The sequence below is a fragment of the Rana temporaria genome, chromosome 1 (genome assembly GCF_905171775.1).
Source record: "Rana temporaria chromosome 1, aRanTem1.1, whole genome shotgun sequence".
Classification (NCBI taxonomy): Eukaryota; Metazoa; Chordata; class Amphibia; order Anura; family Ranidae; genus Rana; species Rana temporaria.
The window spans coordinates 35,229,529-35,253,605 of record NC_053489.1 but is presented as its reverse complement, the minus strand read 5'-3'; the positions used below and the strand labels follow the sequence as shown (position 1 = coordinate 35,253,605).

At 46.0% G+C, this 24,077-nt stretch overlaps 1 protein-coding gene across 1 annotated transcript; it reads left to right on the top strand.

Moving 5' to 3' along the window:
* Nucleotides 1–123: 123 nt before the first annotated feature.
* ATP5F1A (ATP synthase F1 subunit alpha) lies at nt 124–19,981 on the top strand. Its single transcript, XM_040336279.1, has 12 exons — nt 124–281; nt 7,032–7,110; nt 8,812–8,981; nt 10,399–10,572; nt 12,808–12,974; nt 13,377–13,525; nt 14,383–14,534; nt 15,709–15,933; nt 16,014–16,121; nt 16,563–16,707; nt 16,803–16,953; nt 19,766–19,981. The coding sequence occupies exons 1-12, from the start codon at nt 222–224 to the stop codon at nt 19,842–19,844; spliced, it is 1,659 nt and encodes a 552-aa protein (XP_040192213.1). The 5' UTR covers nt 124–221; the 3' UTR covers nt 19,845–19,981.
* The last annotated feature ends 4,096 nt before the right edge of the window (nt 19,982–24,077 follow it).

Here is a 24,077-nt window from a genome sequence, read left to right as displayed (position 1 = left end):
TGCCTGTCAGATTGTGCGGTGTTCTTCTTCTCCTCCTGTTAATAAAGCTGGATAGGGGAGGAGGCGGGGACATGGGCGTTGTTCTCCGGTGGGCGGGACTGACCTTCTCTTCACAAGCTCGTCACCGGGCCGCCATCTTCTCAGTCAGCGGGGACAGCCGGACGCTCAGCTCGTGTCCTTCACCGTCTCTTCCACCTTCTCCGCCTCCACCACCGGGAATCATGCTGACAGTCCGGGTAGCCGCCACCCTCGCCCGCTCTCTGCCCCGGCACGCCGGTGTGGTAAGTGTGAGGGGCGGGGAGTCTCTGCGGTCTTCTCTTTGCCCTGCAGCGGCCTTCTTCTCCCGTGTCCTCCCACCGAGTCCTCACCTCAGGGGGGCAACCGGGGACGGTGTTAGGAGTGAGGGGAGGGGGGGTGAGGAGAGTGGCGGTGGGTTGGTTGATGAGGGAAGCGGCCTGTCCTGTGAAGGTCAATGGCGGCCTCGTGTCACCGACACGCCGCGTGTTACCGGGAGGGGAGAGGAGACCTTCTATATCATAATATGTGTTCTCCATAGAAGATTATAGTGATGAGGGCTCTGTCACCCTCCAGGACTCCCCTCCCCCTCCATGCACCCAACATTACAGGAGATCACCCCTCTCTGCACCCATATCTACAAATTACTTATATATATATATCCATGACATTTCCCCCCCCCAAATACTCCAGTAATGGGATGCCCAGCCACTGGGGCCTGATTCCTCCTCCTGGTGGCTCCAGCAATGGGGTTGCCAGTCACTGGGGCCCGATTCCTCCTCCCGGTGGCACCAACAGTGGGGTCGCCAGCCATTGGGGCCTGATTCGTCCTTCCGGTGGCTCCAGCAATGGGGTGCCCAGCCACTGGGGCCCGATTCCTCCTCCTGGTGGCACCAACAATGGGGTCCCCAGCCATTGGGGCCTGTTTCCTCCACAGTGGGGTCACCAGCCACTGGGGCCTGATACGTCCTTTCCGGTGGGGTCACCAGCCACTGGGGCCCGATACCTCCTCCCGGTGGCTCCAGCAATGGGGTTGCCAGCCATTGGGGCCTGATTCCTCCTCCTGGTGGCACCAACAGTGGGGTAGCCAGCCATTGGGGCCCGATTCCTCCTCACAGTGGGGTCACCAGCCACTGGGGCCCGATTCCTCCTCCCGGTGGCTCCAGCAATGGGGCCCAATTCCCCCTCATTCTTGGTGACAGATAGGCACTATTCCTGACACAAACTACTATTCCACCCCTCCAAAATTCCAAAGAACAGGTATTCTCCCCCCCCCCAAAGTCTGAAGGAAACTGACCCTTTCTTTAGAAAGTTTGGAGACCCCTCCCCAGCTTGACAGAGATCACCACTTTACAATTTTTTTTTATTTGGCAATTGGGGTCTGGTGACACCAGCAATGGGGGGGGGGGGGTGTGTGCACACAATTATATAAAAGTAGTCTCAACTGCATGCTAGATGCAGCTTTTTGGCAATTGGAGCCTGGTTCCGCCCAGTGGCTCCAGCAATGGGGACCCCAGCCAGTGGGGCCAGATCCCTCCCCAGTGGCACCAGCAATGGGACCCAATTCCCCCCTCATTCTTACTGACAAAGATGGGCACTATTCCTGACACCAACTATTTTTCCCCAATTCCAAAGAACAGGTATTTACTCCTGTTTGGCACCCCCCCCCCCCCTCCTCCAAAGTCTTAAGTAAACTGACCCTTTCTTTAGAACGTTTGGAGGACCCCCCCCCCCCCTGAAGCTTGACAGATCACCACTTTACAATAATTGTTTTTTTTGGCAATTGGGGGGGGGGTGCACACAATTCTTCTATAAGATTAGTCTCCAAACTGCAGGCTGGATGCAGCTTTCTGCTTGCTATTTGGCGATTGGATCCTGGTTCTGCCCAGTTCCTCCCAGTGGCACCAACAATGAGGTCCCCGGCCAATGGGGCCCAATTCCCTCTCATTCTCACTGACACCAAAGATTGGGCACAAGGTTGTTTTCTACTCCCGATGGTGTCAGTGTAACCCCCCCCCCCCCGTCTGAAGGACAATAGACTGGCCCTTGGTTTAGAATGTTAGGAGACCTCTGCTCTATAACAACCCGCACGCTTTACAGGTGGTTTGAGTAATTTTTCCTTCTTTGCATGTCCCCCCCCCCCCCCCCCCCATTTAAATATAACACATGTGTGTCTGCAGTGAACTTTTAGCATGGTGATCAGGGGACGTCCTCTACGTTCTGTCATTGCTTCTCTGATTACCCCGGGACACGGCGGGTCATTCAGTTTCCTGTCATGTGTTCAGCTAACAGAGTCCTTGGAGCGATCGCTGTGCCCTTGTGTGCTCTGCAGGTGTCTGCTCTGGAGATGTATATAATAGAATGTATATTGGTGCGGTATGGTCACATGCCACTTTCTTATTTTTACTTTTATCTATTACGGGCACATGTTTTGTTTTTTTGGAATATGTAGAAAGGTTCGTGCCATTGCAGGTTGCAATTGTCATATCCTTTGCTGTGCCTTTTATGTGCACATTTTTTCCAGGTAAATCTGTAGACAATTTTGTGCGACCCTTTCTGTCTTGTACTTTGGGGGGGGGGGGGGGTCCCTGTCTCTGCCCTCATCCAATTATTAATTTTGGATTATTTATTTTTTTCCTGCACTTTAACGCAGAACTAAGTCATGATCCTTACCTGTCCTGCATTGGTATCTGGAGTGTCGGTGTTCGGGCCTCTTCATTGGCCGGCAGTGAATGACATCACTCCAGTGTAGGAAGCTATCCTGGCCCGGCACTGTAAGGTTGAGCTGTGCAGTCGCATCTGTTTACAGGGCTATAGGAAATGGCGGGCAAGTAGGGGCATTTTATTTTTGTAGAAGATACGGCGCTTGTCGCTTCTGCAATAAAAGCTTGCTTGCATTTTTACAGCGAGACTTAAAGTGGAACTTCCACTCATCGGGAACCCCCCTCTGGTGTCACATTTGGCACCTTTCAGTGGGGAGGGAGGTGCACATACCTTTCTAAGACATGTATTTGCACCCACTTCCGGGAGTCCCCTCTGCGGGTAGTACGTCACTTTCCGCACCCGCCCGCTGTGTTCTGGGAAACGCACGGCTCCAGTGAGGACGGCGCAGTGCGACTCGCATGCGCTGTAGGGAATCGGGCAGTGAAGCCGGAACACTTCACTTCCTGGTTCCCTCACCGTGGATGGCGGTGGGGGCAGCAGAGTGACAAGCGATCGCTCGTCTTCTGCTGCAGATGTTGCTGGACTCCAGGGCAGGTAAGTGTCCTAATATTGAAAGTCAGCAGCTGCAGTATTTGTAGCTGCTGGCTTTTAATATTTTTTTTTAATGGCGGAGCTCCGCTTCCGTTGTGCAGAGTGGCCCTGACCCTCGAATAATGGGGTCCCCCGGCGGCGCTGGTAGCTTCCCCCCCCCGCATTGTATAACCCACTATGACACGGGTCAAACTACCAGCCCTCCAGCATTTGCGGAACAAGTCCCATGAGGCATTGCAAGGCCAACAGTTACAAACATGACTCCCACAGGCAGAGGCATGATGGGACTTGTGGTTCTGCAACAGCTGGAGGGCCTCTGGTTTGACACCCCCTGCTCTAGGAGAAGCCAATGGCTGCACAGCTATCAATCTATCCAATCAAAAGCCAAGACAACGGGCAGAGGGGAACAGCCCGTCTCCGGTGTGGGAATTTACAGGGTTCAGGGGGGGGGGGCTGGTCAGTGACAGAATTTTTTTTTTTTTTTCACCTTTAAAGCGGAGCTCCGCTTTAATGCGGTAGGATGCATTAAAGCGGAGGTTCACACAAAGTGAACCTCTGCTTTTTGGATCCCTCCCCTTCAGTGTCACATTTGGCACCATTCAAGGGGGAGGGGGTGCAGAAACCTGTCTGAGACAGGTATTTGCACCACTTCCGGGTTCTGACTCCCACGGGGAATCCAGCCTAGTCACGTCACCCCCCCCCCGCTGTCTTCTGGGAAACACTGTTCCCAGGAGAGAGCGGGGACCAGTGACGGCACGCCACGATCCTCGTGCATGCGCAGTAGGGAATCGGGCAGTGAAGCCGCAAAGCTTCACTGCCTGATTCCCTCACAAGGATGGGCGGAAAGGATGGCGGCAGAAGCAGCCGAGGACCGAGCGATTGCTCAGCCTCGGCTGCTGACATCGCGGGCGTGCTGGACAGGTAAGTATCCATTTTTTTTTTTTTTTTTTTTTTTTTTTAAAGTCAGCAGCTGCCGTATTTGTAGCTGCTGGCTTTAAAAAAAAAAAAAAAAAATGGGTGGACCTCCGCTTTAAGGTGAGAAAACACAAGGGTTTGCAACCCCTTTAAGTCGGCAGCTACAAATTCTGTAGCTGCTGCCTTTTACTATTGGGGCACTCTACCTGTCCAGGGATCCCTCAGCTGCTGGCTCCACCAACTTGGGTAAGGGAGACTACTGAGTAGAGCTGCACGATTCTGGGTAAAATGAGAATCGCGATTCTTTTGCATAAGATGAAGATCACGATTCTTCTCTTTTTTATTTTTATTTTTTTAACCTCCCTTAAAGGAAAAAGCCATAATGAGCTAGTATGCACCGCATACTAGCTCATTATGAAATGCTTACCTTGGAACGAGTCGTGGGGAACTTACCTGGTCCATGCTGAGGGAGATATCATCTTGCCTCGGTGTGTCTTCCTGGTATCGCCACTCCAGCACTGTGAGTGGCTGGAGCGGCGATATCGTCACTCCCACACATGCGTGCGGGAGACTTCTTGTCGGGCGGCTGCCGGGCCGTTAGCCGAGGATCCCCGCTGTGCATGCGCCGCTGCAGTCAGCGGCCCATTGCGAGGGGAATATCTCCTAAACCGTTCAGTCCCAAGTTGCACAAGTGTGAAAGGGGCCTTAGTGAGGGGACAATAAATGGTAAAAGTTGGGGGGGGGGGGGGGGGGTAAAGAATCCCATGACCTATTCTGGAAAAGACTGTCTTAGCCTAGGTTTAAAAAAAATAAAAATCCTGCAATTTTTATGCGACCTGAAGCAATGCCTGTGTATTGAGATCTATAGACCAAGTTTGACCAAAGTAGTGAAGGGACTACTTTGAAGTCGCCCAGATATGACTTGTAATTGTAAATCATGAGGAACGACTTGTCGTGTAACTTTGCAGTCCCAAGTTGCACAAGTGGAAACGGCGCCTTGGGCTCGGTTTCCAGAGCCCCCCTGTATCTTGAATCGAGGTCAAATCTATTCAGATTTTCAGTGTATATAAATAATAATAAACGCCGGTCCTGAGGAGCTGCAGGCAGGAGTTTAGGCAAGGCTTCGGCCTAGTCCGTGAGGCCAGACGCCACGCACTAGGCCGAAGTCCCGCCTAAACTCCTGCCTGCAGCTCCTCAGGACCGGCGCGGTGTAAAAAAAAAAACACCTTAATTCAAATGTTTCTTGGCAGAGAATCACCCAGCTCTAGCTTGAAGCAATGCCTGTATATTGGTCTATGGACCTCAAGTCACATCAAAGTAGTACAGGGACTACTGTGAAGTTGCAAAGATATGAACGTTACTCATTGGAAATCATGGAGGTGCAACTTGTCATGTGACTTTGCAGTCGCATGACAAATCGCAAAAGTGGTAACCGAGCCTTAGGCTCCATTATACAGGATTTATATAGCGCCAACAGTTTGCGTAGCGCTTTACATCAGGGAAGACGGTACAGTTGCAATACAGTTCAATAGAGGAGGGATCAGAGGGCCCTGCTCGTTAGAGCTTACATTCTAGCCATTCACACTTGTGCGACTTGTCATGCAAATTTTGGCATCAAACTTGCATGACAAGTCATACCCCATGATTTCCATTCAAACCAACGATCGGAGCCGCCGTACTAACTGCAGAGGAGATCGCTGTGCTAACTTCAATCTCCACTGCTGAGCTGTTGCGTTCTGACAATGGAAAATTGACAGAGCGCCGATTAGGAGCCGGTCAGCTGCTGAGAGAGAGATTATACACACACACACACACACACACACACACACACACACACACACACACACACACACACACACACACACACACACACACACACACACACACACACACACACACACACACACACACACACACACACACACACACACACACACACATATATATATATATATATATATATATATATATATATATATATATCACACACATATATACACACACACACGTCTCCTGACATTTGGTCTGTGTGTATGGGGCTAAATAAGTAAATTTACCCTCACTGTGATTCCTTCACTTCCTGTTGGAAGCAAAGGGAAGTTTCCCCCTCCCCAGTAGGTGACACAGCAAAATAGAAACTTGCGATATTCTTTCTGCGTTAAAACAAAGTTTTTTTGCTGTTCTGTGCTTTGTAGTCCCTCAAATATGACGTGCTGGTATAGTACATAAGGTGTGATTTGCTACTTTCACTTTCCAGCAAATTTAGAATGTTAGAAGGAAGTCATGAAGGTTTTGCCTACTTTGTATTGCTGCTATCTAATTCTCCTTCCTCACTTTTTATGACAAAGGACAGTAATGCCAAATTGGATGGTAGATGATTCTTGGCACCCTGCATGTTTTGGAACTACACTTCCCATGATGCTTAAACACACTGCAGAGTGCAGGAGCATCATGGGAAATGTAGTTCCAAAACATCTGGAGTGAAAAAGTTTGCCATCACCTTTTTACCTCCAGTCTAACCCTTTGATACGCTTGTGTACTGTCAGTGACTGGCCAGGGGTCTGATCGGTGAGTGCTTGGGGAACTGATTGCCATGTTGGTATGTGTGGTAAGCTTTGCATCAAGCCTGGTATGTAGCTGACTTTGTAGCTTAGTCGGTCATCTTGGAGAATGTTATAGAAGGTTGTCTGCTCACACGTTGTTCAAGGACAAAGTTCACAAGGTGACTTGAAGCCTGTCATTGTATCATGGCTCCTTTTCTGCCTGAAGGGCGTTAATATTCCTATCTCTTCATATGAAGATATGTAAAACTTTTTTTTTTTTTTTTATTTTTTTTCTTCCATTAGGTCTCCAAAAAAGCCCTTGGTGCAGCTTTTGTTGCAACTAGGAATATCCATGCATCTGGATCATGGCTTCAGAAGACCGGTAAGTGCTTTTTCTCTTGTGTGCAGAAGAGAATTGTTTAATATGTTTATTGTAGTCAGTTGGTAATGTTTGACACCTTCCTAGTTACTTCCAGTGTTCACCTTTTACACATAATCTGCAACCTTAATGGTCTCAGACACTTGCTGACCTCCTATGAAGGTCAGACCTGTTCATATCTCTATCTGAATAACAGACAGGGTGACATGTGAGTTTGGAAGTTGGTAGCAGCCTATAATACAAGCCGATAAACAATTTTGTGAGCCTAAAGCTTTCCCTGGACTGGTGCATGTATAGGCATGTGAAAGAATTCTTAAAAAAAAAAAAAAATGCAGCTATACTCTAGCACTCTATAGTTTTTTCATTTTCATAGTACATTTTGAGATCTTGTACTTAAAGCGGGGGTTCACCCGAAATTTATTTTTAACATTAGATCGGGTGTTTTTTTTTTTTTTTTTTTTTAATCAATGCAGTACTTACCGTTTTAGAGATGGATGTTCTCTGTGGCTTCCGGGTATGATCTTAGGGACTGGGTGTTCCTATTTGACAGCCTTCTGACAGTTGCATACAGCGCATCACGAGTTGCCGAACGTCAGTGCGGCTCTATACGGTACCGACGTTCGGCTACTTTCGGGAACTCTGTATGCGCTGTATGATCTTCGGGACTGGGTGTTCCCATTTGATTGACAGCCTTCCGACGGTCGCATACAGCGCGTCACGCGTTCCTGAAAGTAGCCAAACTTCGGTGCCGTATAGAGCCGCACTGACGTTCGGCAACTCGTGACGCCCTGTATGCGACTGTCGGAAGGCTGTCAATCAAATGGGAACACCCAGTCCCGAAGATCATACAGCGCATAGAGTACGGATACGCATACGGAAGGCCAGTCCCGAAGATCATACCCGGAAGCCACGGAGAGCATCCATCTCTAAAACGGTAAGTACTGCATTGATTTAAAAAAAAAAACACCCGATTCTGCTTCGCACAATTAGCCTCAATCTAATGTTTAAAAAAATAATAATTTCGGGTGAACCCCCGCTTTAAAAAGAGGTGTGTGTTGTAAATTGTTTGTTTACCTAGGTGGATGCAGAATCAAACCGATGCTGCAGCTGGCATCTCTGCACTGAGAACCGAGCCCCAGATGGCTCGGTATGCCGCCTGTCAGTCAGCGTCTCTCCTGCTCTGCTCCTTCATGCTCATTGAAGCACTGAACTGTGGAGGGGCAGGGAGCGGCCATCTCAACAGCTTGCTGAGACTCATCAGTCGAGGCAGCTGGCAGATCCAGACTTTAAGTCAAGGTGATGCGCTGCCCCAAGTGATGTCAGTGGAGAGAGGACTTCAAACTGCTCTCCAATTGAAAACGGGTCACAGGAGTGCAAAACGAATTGCACTCCTGTGACCCTTGGGAGAAGCCTGGCCAAACGAGCTAGGACTGGACTTTTTTGTATTTGTCTTTCTCAATTTTTTTTTCACAAGAAAGTCTTTCTCAATTTTTAAAGGGAATAGATATCCCTTGCAGTGGTTAAATGTCAATGAGTCGATTACTAACCTGGATATAATAAAATCCTCGCAGGTGAGACAAAGTTTTGTTTTTGTCCAGTTTCTAAATGGCTTGTAGTTTTAGTATCAGCTTGTGGCTTAGTTTTGTTAGGTTTTTATACCTGTTGGCCTCTTTTGCTTTACTGAAAAGCTGTTATATTCTGCAGGTACTGCCGAGGTATCCTCCATCCTGGAAGAACGAATCCTGGGTGCAGACACCACCGCTGAACTGGAAGAGACTGGCCGAGTGCTTTCCATTGGTGATGGTATTGCCCGTGTCTATGGTCTAAGAAACGTCCAGGCTGAAGAGATGGTGGAATTCTCCTCGGGGTTGAAGGTATATTTTATTTTTCTGTTGGGGGGGGGGGGGGGGTGCCCAAAGCCTGTGTAATTGGCATTTTGCAGACTAGAAAGGAGAGCTTAGGCAGCACTTTTCACTCCAGATAATTAGAATGGGTGACCTACAAGTTCAGCTGTATCAGTGCTGCCTGGGACCCACTGGGATGAATAGATGCTGTCCCAGTGACATTTCTAAAATGCACTGGGGACAGGAGTGGTTAAGGTGGAAGGAAAGTCAAAACCTAACTAGGTCTAAACCCCCCCCTATATTCGAAGCCTAATTTATCTAGCCATGTAAAGGGGTGGGCGTGCTATTGCTCATGTCTGGTTCCCGGCAGCGTCATCGGTATTCTCCTGAACACAGAGGGCGCTGAAGGAGACCAGAGCAACTTCAGAATAGGCTTGGAATGTGGGTGGGAGTGTCTTTTGCCTCTACCACTTGGAAGACTTATCTGACTGGCTATTCTCTAACTTTAGTGATTGTAAAGGTTTAGTTCTTTAAAAAATAAAAAGGCATACCTGCTCTGGGGTTCCCCACCAGAGCCCCTTGCTTCTGCTGCCTTCAGATTGACAGGAGGATTTGGAGGATTTGACAGACCGCAGCATGGCTCCTGCTGCTGAGACTGGAAAGAGCAGATCGTCTGCAAACAGGCACAGCACTGGGTGGAGAGCTGGCTCGAATAAGTAATGGGGAGCTGACATGGAAAGGTTCTCTTTAATGAAGAGCATGCATTAAGGTATAACCACTTATCCTATATATTATCTTCTAAATTGAGAATAAAGGGGGAACCTGAGAACCCATTTACAGTCATTTGTTGTGTGTTGCATTAAAGTGGAACTTCCGCTCATCAGAACCCTCCCCCCCCCCCCCCTTTTGGTGTCACATTTGACACCTTTCAGGGGGAGGGGGGTGCAGATACCTGTCAGACAGGTATTTGTACCCACTTCTGGGAGGAGTCTCTGCAGGTAGTGCATCACTTCCCGCCCATTGTGTTCTGGGAAACACTCTGCTTCCAGAACACAGCAGGAACCAGTGAGTATGGCGCTGCGCATGCGCCGTAGGGAATTGGGCAGTGAAGCTGGAGCGCTTCACTTCCTGATTCCCTCACATAGGATGGCGGGGGGGGGGGGGGGCAGCAGAGTGACGAGCGATTGCCTGTCTTCTGCTGCAGATGTTGCTGGACTCCAGGACAGGTAAGTGTCCTAATATTAAAAGTCAGCAGCTGCAGTATTTGTAGCTGCTGGCTTTTAATTTTTTTTTTTTCTTTTCTTACAGCAGAGCTCTGCTTTAAGCCAACCCATTGAAAAATGTCATTTGGTTTAGTTCACAAGCCATTCAAAATGGCTCCAGGTTGTCTGCATGCCTTTTTTTGAAAGGCTTTCTATGAATCTGTATTCCTTTTTTTTCCCACTAGGGTATGTCCTTGAACTTGGAGCCAGACAATGTTGGTGTGGTGGTGTTCGGTAATGACAAGCTCATCAAGGAGGGAGACCTTGTGAAGAGAACCGGTGCCATTGTGGATGTACCTGTTGGCGAGGAGCTGCTGGGACGTGTTGTAGATGCTCTGGGTAACGCTATTGATGGCAAGGTAATCATATCTGTCTGTGTGGTGTCTTTACTTCATATTTACCAGTAATGTAAGGATGTGGCCTTTTTGTTTTACTTCAGTGCTTGGGCATTCCACATGGAAATGCAATTGAGTAAAGCTTGACCTTCAGAGTTATGGGTTGAGCATACCAAGTTATCATTAAAGCGGGGGTTCACCCGTAATTTTATTTTTTTTTAACATTGGATTGAGGCGAATTGTGGGAAGCACAATCGTTTTTTTTTTTATTTTATTTTTTAAATCAATGCAGTACATACCTTTTTAGAGATGTTCTCCACGGCTTCTGGGTATGATCTTCGGGACTGGGCGTTCCTATTTGATCGACAGGCTTCCGACCGTCGCATACAGCGCGTTGCCGAAAGAAGCCGAACGTCGGTGCGGCTCTATACGGCGCCTGCGCACCGACGTTTGGCTACTTTCGGCAACTCGTGACGCGCTGTATGCGACGGTCGAAAGCCTGTCAATCAAATAGGAACGCCCAGTCCATACCCGGAAGCCGTGGAGAACATCTCTAAAACGGTAAGTACTGCATTGATTTAAAAAAAACGCCCGATTGTGCTTCCCACAATTGGCCTCAATCTAATGTTAAAAATTTGTTTTTTGGGTGAACCCCTGTTAAGTGCCCAGTTTCTTCTTTTTGTTTTTAAATCTGTCGTGTTTATCCAAACAAGTTAAATGAGAGTTGGTTGGTACATTTTTCTGAAGACTGGATCAAATCTTAATCATAATCTTGATTCTGTACCCCATAAAACCTATATACTAGTTTCTTATGTTTGCCTTGTCGTCCTGGGAATTCAGCCCATCCATCACCTGACAGGTTCTTTAATGTGTTTTGCTTTTTAATAAAGGCAAAACGCAGCCAGCGACCATGGAAGTTGATGCCCCATTTCCTTAGTCCAGGTACTCATCAAAGTAAGCTTGGAGTACCAGAGCCTGTAGATGCCTGCTCTAAGGCAAGTGCCTGTTTTAAAAGATGCCTGCTTGGTAGTATGTAAAGACTTAAAGCAAAGATCCGCCGAGAAGAAGAAAGTCGGCAGCTACAAATACTGCAGGTGCTGACTTTTAAAATATGGACACTTACCTGTCCAGGGCGCCCGTGATGTTTGCACCCGAAGCCTTTCTTTCGGATCTTTGCCCCCCCCCCCCCCCCCCCCCCCCCCCCAAGGAACACTTGCAGGAACACATTTAACCCTTTGATTGCTGCTAATTTTAACCCCTTCCCTGCTAGTGTCATTAGTACAATAACGGTGCATATTTTTCACACTTTTTACTTTAGTGATGTGATGTCACTGGTTCCCAAACGTGTCAGGTGTCCGCTCTTTCTGCTGCAATGTCTCACTCCTGCTAAAAATCGCAGATCACCACAATTACTAGTAAATAAAGATTTCGTAAATCTATCCCTATCCCCTATTTTGTAGATGCGATAACTTTTTTGTGCAAACTGCTTATTGCTTTATTTTTGGTAAAAATGTGAGAATGTATTGGCTTAAACTGACGAAGAAATTATTTTTTTGAAAAAAAATTAAGGATATTATAGCTTTTTTTTTTTTTTTTTTTTTTATTGTACTAAACATCAAAGCTAACCATTTTGGGGGGGAAAAAAGTGATCAAATACCACCAAAAGAGCTGGGGGGACATTTAAATTTTGTTTGGGTTCAATGTCGCGTGTCCGCAATTTACAAACAAAATATGGGTGTTTTATCCCCCCCTCACAAATCTTTCTTTTGGTGGTATTTGATCACCTCTGCGCTATAAACGGCGGTTTTGAAAATACGTTTTTTTTTTCTATAAAATGCTAAATTTTTATTTTTCCTGTTTAGGCCGATATGTATTTTACATATTTTTGGTAAAAAAAATCACTAAGCATATATTGATTTGCACAAAAGTTATAGCGTCTACAAAATAGGTTTTTTTTTTTTTTTTTGTTTTTTTTGCTAGTAGTGGGCGCGCCCCTAGTGGCCAAACAATGTAATATAAAATTGTTTCGCTGAGCCATGTTGCTGCAGTAAAACTGCGGTGGCTGGTCAGCAAGGGGTTAAAGTGAGTGTCATATCGCAATAAATAACCTTGTAATTAAGGGGAAATTCTTCTGGTGGTTAAAACAAATTTACGCATAAGAGAACGCTACGTGTGTGTTTTTTTTTTTTTTTTTTTTTTTTTTTTTTATTTCACTAGTGCATATCTTAAGTGAATATTGACTTTTTTCTTTTCTTAAAGGGTCCACTTGGCTCAAAGATCCGGAGAAGAGTGGGTCTGAAGGCCCCTGGTATTATCCCTCGTATTTCTGTGAGGGAGCCCATGCAGACAGGTATCAAGGCTGTGGACAGTTTGGTGCCCATTGGCCGTGGCCAGCGTGAGCTGATCATTGGTGACAGACAGACTGGGTAAGCATAAGTCCATACTCATGTCAAAATGGTGTTTCTGTAAATTCTTTACTGACTTGTCCCCCCATCATTTTCTGGCCCTGTACATAAAATGGTAAAGTGGGCTGATTATCACTGCTTGACTTCTGTTTCAACAGTCTTCAATCATTTTAACTTGCCCACTCTACTAAATATGTTCTGCCAAGGGAGGTAAGGGTGGTAGTCCGCTATTGACCCACAACCATAAATCTCCCCTCCCAAGAAACTAATACTTTCTGGTATGTACAGCCCCTTGCCTGCAATGTAAAAGGAGTTTTTTTGGGGGGGGGGGAGGTTCTTTAGGGGGTTCTGCTTGGTAATGCATACAGGTGTAGCTTCCAGTTCTTTTGAACTTATTTTAATTTTGTGCCAATTGGTTCACAGCAAAACTGCCATTGCTATTGATACCATCATCAACCAGAGGAGGTTTAACGAAGGAACCGATGAGAAGAAGAAACTGTACTGTATCTATGTAGCTATTGGTCAGAAAAGATCCACCGTGGCTCAGCTGGTGAAGAGATTGACTGATGCAGGTAGATCGCATGATGTATTGGCTTAAATGAGGGGGTGTGTTTCTTCTTTGTGGTGGTCCACCCAAAAAATTTAACTTCTGCTTTTCGGATCCCCCCCCTCCATTGTAACATTTTGGCACCTTTGTGCGGGAGGGGGTATTCTGCTCCCACCCACGGGTATCTACGCCACTTCCGGCGCCTTCTCCCTCCCCCTGCTGTCTTCTGGGAGATGCAGGTCCCAAAATGCAGCGGGGACCAGTGGAATCGGAACTTCCTGATCCCCTTACCGAAGATGGCGGCGGCAGCACCTGAGGGATTGATCGGCTTCAGGTGCCCACATTGCGGGCGCCCTGGACGGGTAGGCAAGTCAGCAGCAGTAGTATTTGTAGCTGCTGACTTTGCAGAGGCGCTTTGCGGTGGTTTTAACACTTTCCTGGTGTAAAAGTGCCCTGCTAGCAGCCAAATAGCGCAGCAAAATTGATGGTCATTCGCCCGCCAAACACTGCGGCGCTTTACCGCCGACACAAACCGGCCCAGTGTGAAAGGGGCCTTAGTAACTTGGTTTGGGGCTTGTTAGTCTGTCATAATGGAACCTTTAGATCAGGGGTGGGCAACCTGGGGCCCTCCAGCAGTTGTGGCACTAAGTTTCCCATGAGGCATTGCAAGGCTGGCAGTTACAATTACTCCCAGAGGCATGATGGGACTTGTCCTGCAACTGTTGTGATTTGCCACACTCTGTAAACATTTTGTTAACTTGAATGTATAAACCTGGTGCCTTCTGAAAATTGTCAGGTCTAGGAGTTGCTTGCGGAATGTTTTGAAACTGTTGCAAGCGCGTTAGTCTGCACTGCACTAATTTGACCTTTTTGACCTTTTAGATGCCATGAAATACACAATTGTGGTGTCTGCCACCGCCTCTGACGCTGCTCCCCTGCAGTACCTGGCTCCATACTCTGGCTGCTCTATGGGAGAATACTTCAGAGACAATGGAAAACATGCTCTGATCATCTATGACGATTTATCCAAACAGGTATGCATTATCCCAGTTTTATAGAATCCGATAAAAACAAATTCTTTGAGAGCTGTGTACTTGGACAACTGGATATGCAAGTCTTCATAGATTGCTAAATTGCCAGTTGTCCATCTGAAGCTGGCAAAATATCATTCTCCACTTTTTTTGTTTTTTAATTTAAAGAAAATTCTATGAATGTGAAACTTGTTGTTCAGAACTGTATTGGAAAAAATTACCCGATCTGAAATGTTTAGTCTGACCTTATTTAACAGACTGCCTCACGCACTTATACATCGGCAGAATGGTATGGGCAGGCAAAGCAACCTGTATATGTTGCCACCGTACCCGTGGACTCTGTCCACCGGTGTCCCGCGATCAGGTCACGGAAACAAAGGCATCTCCCTGTTTTGCCTAGTGACACACCGATCGTCTGCTCCCTCATCAGTGTCGTGTCACAGTAAGCCCCGCCCCTTACAGTTAAAATCACTCCCTGTCGTCACTGGTTCCCTTTTTACTTGGGATCACCTTTTTGAGATCCTTTAGCCCTCCCAGTCACACGATTTGATAGTTTCAAATTGCATGACAAGTCGCACATTATTTGCAGTAGCAAATTGGATCATTCTTTGCTGCATTTTTTGCCTTCCTCCTAGATCAACTGTGGGTTTAGGTTTGTGTAAATTAGTTTTTTTTTTTTTTACTAACTATAACTATTGTCTGCATTGGAAGCACTTAAATTTGTGGCAAAAATTAAACTTTTTTATTTCCTGCGCTACTTTCTGCAAGTTCAGGTGTGGCTTGCATAGACATCTGTGCATAAAGTCGCGCTGGCGTCTTCCAAGCTGCCAATGAAATGGCAATGAAATGCTACTCTAAAATCCTGCTACAGGATTTCAATTTTACAATTGTGTGACTGGTGTTGTGGTAAAGCTGGCTGTCTTGTAAAGTATTCACTAAAAATGATTAGGTTTGCTTATTGGAGGGTTCTGGTGAGCTGATTTGACTTGGATTTTCTACAGCCACTTTTCATTGTTTTGAGTGGTAAGCCGCACCTGCCTACCTCCAGAACCGAAGCAATTGGTGAATTGTGGTTGTGCTGTTTACTATATAGATGCAAATTGACTTGTTAGGCACGTGGTAACAATACCTGCAATTGCTAGGATTCTGGTTGTGTAACATATCCTGTTTTCTGCAGGCTGTGGCCTATCGTCAGATGTCTCTGCTGCTGCGTCGTCCTCCCGGTCGTGAGGCTTACCCTGGTGATGTGTTCTACCTCCATTCCCGTCTGCTGGAGAGAGCTGCCAAGATGAACGACACTTTCGGAGGTGGCTCTTTGACTGCTCTTCCCGTCATTGAGACACAGGCCGGTGACGTGTCTGCTTACATCCCAACAAATGTCATCTCCATCACTGATGGACAGGTAAGTGGCCACTTACACTGGGTTCAGGACGTTTATTTTTTTTTTTTTCTGCTCCAACATTCCAATCCTCTCCTTTATAGATCTTCTTGGAGACTGAGCTGTTTTACAAGGGTATCCGACCTGCCATCAATGTCGGTCTGTCTGTGTCCCGTGTAGGTTCCGCTGCCCAGACCAAAGCCATGAAACAGGTGAGTCTAAGTCAACTATTTACTGTGTTTTTTTTTTTTTTTGTTAAACTAGTGCTTTAAAGGATAGGTTCAGCTTTTGTAATGTCAATGCACACACATCTATTTGATGCAACATGTTACTACAACCGCTTCCCTCACATCCTGTGTCCCCTGGTGACAGGCAGGGGCTCCTCTCCCCATAGAGCTTGGCCTGCACAGCTGTAAATTCAATCATAGCTCTCTGAATGACCACTCCCATATGCCATTGTGGCAGTTGTAGTGGACTTTGAGCGTGCAGATCAGCACTCGTCCATTCACTCGGCTCTCAAACTGACAGCCCATGCGGAGATACTGGCTCAGAGCTGTAGGATGTGTCTTCAGGAGCCTGACCTTGCACCTGCAAGCCACTGATCTTGGATTCAATTCTCTGCAGGCTTGTGAAAATTTTACTTTTTTGTTTAGGTGGCCGGTACCATGAAGCTGGAGCTGGCTCAGTACCGTGAGGTCGCAGCTTTTGCCCAGTTCGGCTCTGATTTGGATGCTGCTACCCAGCAGCTGTTGAACCGTGGTGTGCGTCTGACTGAGCTGCTGAAGCAAGGACAGTATGGTAAGTTTAACTTGGCCTCTGGTCTTCTGTCTGAAGATAACTGTTTAGGGTGTTTTTCCCAATTTCTATGTATATAATCTATGCTGTTTTTGCAGTTCCCATGGCCATTGAAGAACAGGTAGCAGTCATCTATGCTGGTGTAAGAGGTCACCTGGACAAGATGGATCCCAACAAAATCACAAAATTCGAGCAGGCTTTCCTGGCTCACGTTAAAGGCCAACACCAGGACTTGCTAGCATCTATTAGGTAAAGATTGCTTATTTTGTTAGTTTCAAGAATATTTACTTCAAACTTTTTGGTACCGTACACCCCCCCCCCAGAAAGTGGACTCTGTTGCCCTAAAACTTTCCTTTGCACTATTGGCAGTGAAATTGGGCTCCGATCAATGTAGTTTCCATAAATTGATAAAGTGAGGGTGCTCTTGCGCCTACCTAGTAAACCTAGAGATGTAAAGTGAAATAATAATAATAAACTAAAGTGATGATGCTGCTCAATCTAATAATGTATAAATATCGACTAAAAATACAATAAAATAGTGAAAGGTAAAGTGACGAGCGCAATAAATGTGACTAAGTAATCAAAGTGTTAATCAGTGTACACTGATAATGGACTAAAATTGAAACAAAGTGCTAGAAATAACATTTAAAACATCCATAGTGAAAAAATCGTTCAGCCAGCAAGTGGCCAGTGAAAAAAAAAAAAAAATATGCACAATAATAGCTGCAAAAGTCAGCAGGCAAACATAAATATGAAGCCTAAATAAGTCCTGGAATAATAGGCTAGCAGTGCAGCCTATATGATATTAAGTGCATAAAGGTGTAGGAAGTTCCAAAAGAAAAAAACTTCTCCAATAGTGGTAAAATAGTGTGTTTAGGATCTTCTCATGTAGATCTTCAAATAATGTGAGCTCACAATGCGCTTACCTTCCCAAGGTAGTAATCAAGCCTTGATTAAATGGATATCCACAAGAGGTGTTGTTGAATCTGCAACTGGCTCTGGATGTCCAAGGCGTCCTGTGTAATCCTATGTTTGTAGGCTCCAGACTTCTATTAGGCAGCGGTGGTGCTCAACATGGGGAAATAAAAAAGGTTGCTTCCCATAGTGTAGTAAGCCAAGGCTATTTTATTAATAAAAACGCTAACAAGTGCATTTAAAAGATCAGAAAAAACGAAACTGAAAAAAACAGCTGATGACAGCTTACTGATGTATTGCTTAAAGAGCAATTGCTTAAAGATACATCAGTAAGCTGTCATCAGCTGTTTTTTTCAGTTTCGTTTTTTCTGATCTTTTAAATGCACTTGTTAGCGTTTTTATTAATAAAATAGCCTTGGCTTACTACACTATGGGAAGCAACCTTTTTTATTTCCCCATGTTGAGCACCACCGCTGCCTAATAGAAGTCTGGAGCCTACAAACATAGGATTACACAGGACGCCTTGGACATCCAGAGCCAGTTGCAGATTCAACAACACCTCTTGTGGATATCCATTTAATCAAGGCTTGATTACTACCTTGGGAAGGTAAGCGCATTGTGAGCTCACATTATTTGAAGATCTACATGAGAAGATCCTAAACACACTATTTTACCACTATTGGAGAAGTTTTTTTCTTTTGGAACTTCCTACACCTTTATGCACTTAATATCATATAGGCTGCACTGCTAGCCTATTATTCCAGGACTTATTTAGGCTTCATATTTATGTTTGCCTGCTGACTTTTGCAGCTATTATTGTGCATATTTTTTTTTTTTTTTTTTCACTGGCCACTTGCTGGCTGAACGATTTTTTCACTATGGATGTTTTAAATGTTATTTCTAGCACTTTGTTTCAATTTTAGTTCATTATCAGTGTACACTGATTAACACTTTGATTACTTAGTCACATTTATTGCGATCGTCACTTTACCTTTCAGTTTCCATAAATTGCTGTGACTTGCCTTATGGGTCACCTTGCCGATAGATACATAATGAAAAGGGATTAAAGTCTTCAACTTTCCCATAACATGTGAAAAACAGGGCTTGGCTCCACTGATGCAGAAATTGCCTTCTGCATGTCCTCAGGGCAAGCTAGACTTGCAACTGAACCCAAAATTGTGCTTGGGAATATTCGAACTGCGAGGCTAGAAGTGTTTCACTTTATTTTTTATTTTATTCCCCCAACACCCCCTTTTGGTTTTTGGCCTGAGGTTTTCTAGAAGTTGACTTTAGTATAACTTAAACTTTCTATAATTTAGAGATGGAGCATAAACGTACCTGTCCACCATTGCACTGAAATACTTAAGCATTGATTGTGGAATCTGCATTCTGAGGAACAATATCGGCACTGCACTAACTTTGACTGAGGTTGGCACCCTTGGAAGTGGCTTTCCACTGCATTGGTTAATTTAAGGTGGCAGTGTTCATCTGCAGGACAGATGCTCGCGCCCCCCCCCCCCCCCTCATGAAACCTGCATGTGATGCTGTCATGGCATCCAGTGATTACATCTAAAACCACTGTGGTTCCCAATTGTTGGCAGGGAACCAAGCTGTTCATGACTAGAATGTACAGCCACCCGCCTAGAGCAGTGTCACTGACTCCTAAAGGGACTCTTATAGTGTGTATCCCAAGCTTTCTGTATGAGGCAGAATGATCTCTAGATTATGGGTGGTAAGGTATTAAAGCTCTTAATTGGAGGTTGCTGTTTCCCATTTAAGCCCCTTTCACGCTATGCCGCTTATTCCGCTTGCTCAGTGTGGCATCCCTCTGGGCAGGTGGATGATGGGTCTGTTGAGCTCTGCTGCGGTGTGGACAGTTTCTCTCCATGGGGAGATTGGATGATAGCAGGGCCGCCTGTTTGCTTTCGGTCTGCCAGGTGGATGGGATAATGCACATTATATATATAGATATATATATATAGATATATATAGATATATATAGATATATATAGATATATATAGATAGATTAAATCAGTATCTAATAAGATTGAGTCCTGCAGCTTTAATTATAGTCTTGCAAAATCTTTTTGGTTTTAGGCTTCTACCACTATATAAATGCTAATCGTATGTTTTTTGTTTTGTTAGGACCGACGGAAAGATCTCTGAGCAGGCAGAAGCCAAGCTGAAAGAAATTGTTGTGAATTTCCTGTCCACATTTGAATAAATTCCACCTTTTTTCCCATTGGCCTGTGAATGTCGCTATTCTTGTTCCCGGATCCATTTTCACTATACTTATTGAAGCACTTGTGCTTTTAATGTACAGACGTTTCTCAATTGGAGAGTAAAAATTTCTGAAAACTATTGTGGCCTCTGTTTTTGTTTGGCTGACGGGAGCTTAGGGGACATTTTGCCAAATAGGACAGACTGTAAACCTTTCCCCTGCCATCTAGAAGGTTGGTTTTTAATTCTCCTATGTACCACTGGTCTGCCTTTTGACGTGTCGTTTCAAAGTACAGTTCTGCTCTGGCTACCAGTAACCGCAATATAGTCTAAATCCCTTCCTGATGTCTGGCAGTGCTAAGCCAAACCTGTTCCTTGTATGATGAGGCTGAGAAGTATCTGGGGGTTGCCTGCAGGTAAGTAAACCCCCACTTGGACATTTTTACTTCCAGGTAAGCCTATGAGGCTTGCTTGTAGGTAAGTATCAAAATCTAAACGTGCACAGTTTAGGAGATATTCACCCTGGATGCAGCCAGTTGCATCACTGGTACATGCACTCTGAAGTTCTGGCACTGGGGGTGGTGGCATGTTAAAGTGCCACTAGTTTTAGCTATGCCTTTCGCCCACTGCCAAGGTTCTTTTAACATCAGCTAGCGGCCGAAAGGGTTAAAAGCATCCGCAAATCGCCGCTGCTGAAGTGCTGGCCATTGATTTCAAAGGCAGGGATATTTTAGGAGCGGTGTATATGCTGCTCCTCCAACGCCCTAAAGATGCTGCTTGCAGGACTTTAACCCACCTCCTGTGCTGCAAGCACACCTCTCCAGTGTGAAAGCACTGGGGCTGCGGGGAGGCCTTTTCAGTTGCTTTACAGGGGTTATTTAGCCCAAAAGTGCCTGAAAAACCTACACTGCTCCTACAGCACCCTTGCCCATTGAAGTCAACAGGCAGCGCTTTTAACCTTTTTTTTTTTTTTTTTTTTTTTTGGGCATTAGGGGGTGAAAAGCACTGATAAAATGCTAAAAATAAAAGCACCTTACCGCTGACGCCTGCCTGTGAAGTGCCCTTATGGGTACTGTATATTTACCTGTTCAAACATTGGACCTGACTTGAACATGTAAGATTAGGTGCTGTCCTGTGGTGCACTCCGTCCTAGGATTACAATACTGTACAGTGAAGTGAGAATATTCCTCATAGGACAGATGGGGTGAATCGCCAGTTGCAAAAAAGCTTTCAAAATGAATTGCTGCTGCATCTAATGCCTGTTGAGCGGCAATATCTAACTTTTTTTTTCTTTGCATACTCTTCAATGGAAGTGCTGGTTGTTTCTAAATATTTATTAAAGTAGCACTTAAGCTATCGGCTTAAAGCGACAGCTCTCCCACTACTTCCCCCAAACTAGAGCTATAGGCTTGTTTGTTTTGCAACTCTGGTAGCTGGTACACATTGAGCAGAGTCATAGAACATAGGGGGAGAGAACCAATAAATCAATTTACTCACTCTGGTCTACTCAATGGGCATAGGTATCAGTCAAAGTTCAAGGAGCAGGTGGTATGGTGCTCTCGGAACCAACCCAAGAGCCCCGAATTTTTTTTTTTATATAAATTGGACACCCTCTGGCCTCATAAGTCAACTTGTACAGCATGATTGATTGTGAGCCAGAAGGCAATTGTAGGTAAGGATGGAGACTTCCAATGGAAGGTTATGGACTTCTTAGCATAGAACAGTACTATCCGCAGGAAGGTTTGCGTAATCTTAGATCTACTTTCATCATCAATATAGCCCAGTAAACACCTCGGGGTTGCATATATTGGGTATCTGCGTTAGCAAGCTAATGAAGGCCGTGACCTCCGACCAGAACTTTTTAATCGGAGCACACTCCCACATTAAATGAAAAAAGTGCCATCAGCCGCACAGCATCGGGAGCATGTCGCTGATGGGATTCTGTTTGCTTAAAACAATAAGCATGGTGTGAAATAAGATCTGTACAACAGTTTGGTCTGTATTACCTTGTCACGGGAAGAAATGACAGAGGGGACCTGGAGGGGCAATACCGCTTGCCGGATGTCCTCCGTCAACTCAGGGATGTCAGCTCTCCAGCTAGCAGTCGCTTTGCCTTTGAGTCATAGTGTGCAGGAGAGACCATAATATGTGGAGACTAGCTTGGCGTGAGAGGAGTCAGTCGTCCAGCTCTCCCCGCTGGAATGATTGCTATGTTACTAAGGCCCAACTTCGTTGCTGCAGTGTGGCGTATCTGTAGGTAAAAAAAAATAAGCTGTGCGTGGTAGATTATAATCTCTATGAAATTCCTCAAAAGGACAAAACACATTGCCCAAGAACAGAGGCGCAATAGCTTTCACCCCCCCCCCCTTCTCGACCAATATCCCCCCATCCACTCTACATAATTCTGTAAGCTTCGGATTCTCCCATAGTGGAGTGTTCGGTGAGTATGTATTGCCGCTGGGGGGAATTTGAAATTTAGTGAGTTTAAAAATCCGCAAAGTCATTCCCATAATACTCGTCCCCACCCAGGGACAAACGATAAATTACATTTTGCAGGGATACATAAGAGGTAAGAATGGCTGCCTCAAATGCTGTGGCTGCATTGTTGGCTTTAGGGGAAAACCACCAATGTGCATGGACCAATTGTGAGGCAATATAATAAGTTTGGAGGAAGGGGAGGGCCAATCCGCCCTCCAGTACTGGTAATTGAAGGGTGTCCTTGGCAATCCTGAACGCCCCCCCACACAAAAAGGTGAGGATGGAGTCTCTCTTTAAATTTATTTCTTTATCGTACATCACGGGACACAGAGCAGCATAGCCATTACATATGGGTTATATAGTGTACCTTCAGGTGATGGACACTGGCACTCTCCGACAGGAAGTTCCCTCCCTATATAACCCCCACCCATAGTGGGAGTACCTCAGTTTTTTCGCCAGTGTCTTAGGTGTTGGTGCACGTTGAAGGTTGTGCCTGCAGTTTGTCCTTGGGACCAGGGCCAGCCGACCGGATCCGTCCAAGGTGCTTCATAGCCAAAGTGGACGGTACCCGGGCCCCAATTCGTGGATGGGGTTTTGCCTATAATGCCTCTCCTTGGAGGGCTGGACTCTGGGTTCCAGGACTGGGTTTTTTAACCTATGAATACCTGCTGCCAGTAGTGCTGTATAGGTCCAGGTGTGTGGTGTTCCTGACTTGGACCCCGGTCCCTGAAGGTCTATGACCATACCCATGGTGAAGGGGGAAGATTGGGCCTCTTGCATGAGCAATACCCTGCGGCGTGGAAAGGTAAGTGGGGGGCCTACGGAACTTGGTTTGTCAGTGGGCTCCCCACAGGGGACTCTGGGGAAAAGCCTTTTTTATGCCTCTGTGCATGGGCTAAAAGAGAAACCACAAAGTCTGCATGACTGGATGGCTCAAACACCCAGGTATACTGTTCCTCTGGCTGGGCTAATAGACTGCTGCTACAAGGTGTTTTGCTCCATGAAATGTAAAGGGAGCATGTCAGGTTTAAATTACTTACTTCCTGATGTCTGTGTGTCTCCAGCAGCTCCCGGGCTCCTCTCCCCACATGGATTCTGCTTCCTGCTTCCTGAGCGGCGTCGGGAGCGCGCGCGCGCGCACTGTTATAGGCGCCGACGCCGCGTGGAGGGGCGGGGGACGCCCAGGGAGTTCCCTCCCCTCTGTACATCAGAGGGAAAAACTCTATTTAGCCTGTCAGTTTGCTGAAGGCTGTGAAGGGACACGGAGCAGCGATGCTGAGCTGAGCAGGATAGGTTTGCCTATGTTATGCTGACACAGTGACACCTAGTGGCCGTTTTTTTGTACACACCTTGCTAAAGAGCTGTTTAAGCTCATATTTTCTCTGAAAAGCCGGTGTACTAAGTAGCAGTCAGAGTACTTAGTATTTGGTACTCTCTTAGCCCAGCATTAAGGGAAGCAATTTTAGGATATGATTAAGCCCTTGGGGCTCAATATTGCTATCTCTTGTTAGGTTTTGGGAAGTTTAGTTTCTGTCTAACATTACCCTAGCCTAAATTTTTTTCCTCATTTATTTAAATGTGTGTTTTTCTCCAGCTATTACAGTTAGTTGTATATTAGCGGAGTATCTCAGATTTGTTATTATGGCTCCTAAGGGTGCAGGGAACGCTAAAAATGCTAAAGGTGTTAAAAAGCCGAAGGGTTCCCCATCGGGCTCGGAGGATATTTCCCAGAATCCACCTGCCCCTACCTCCCCGGAGG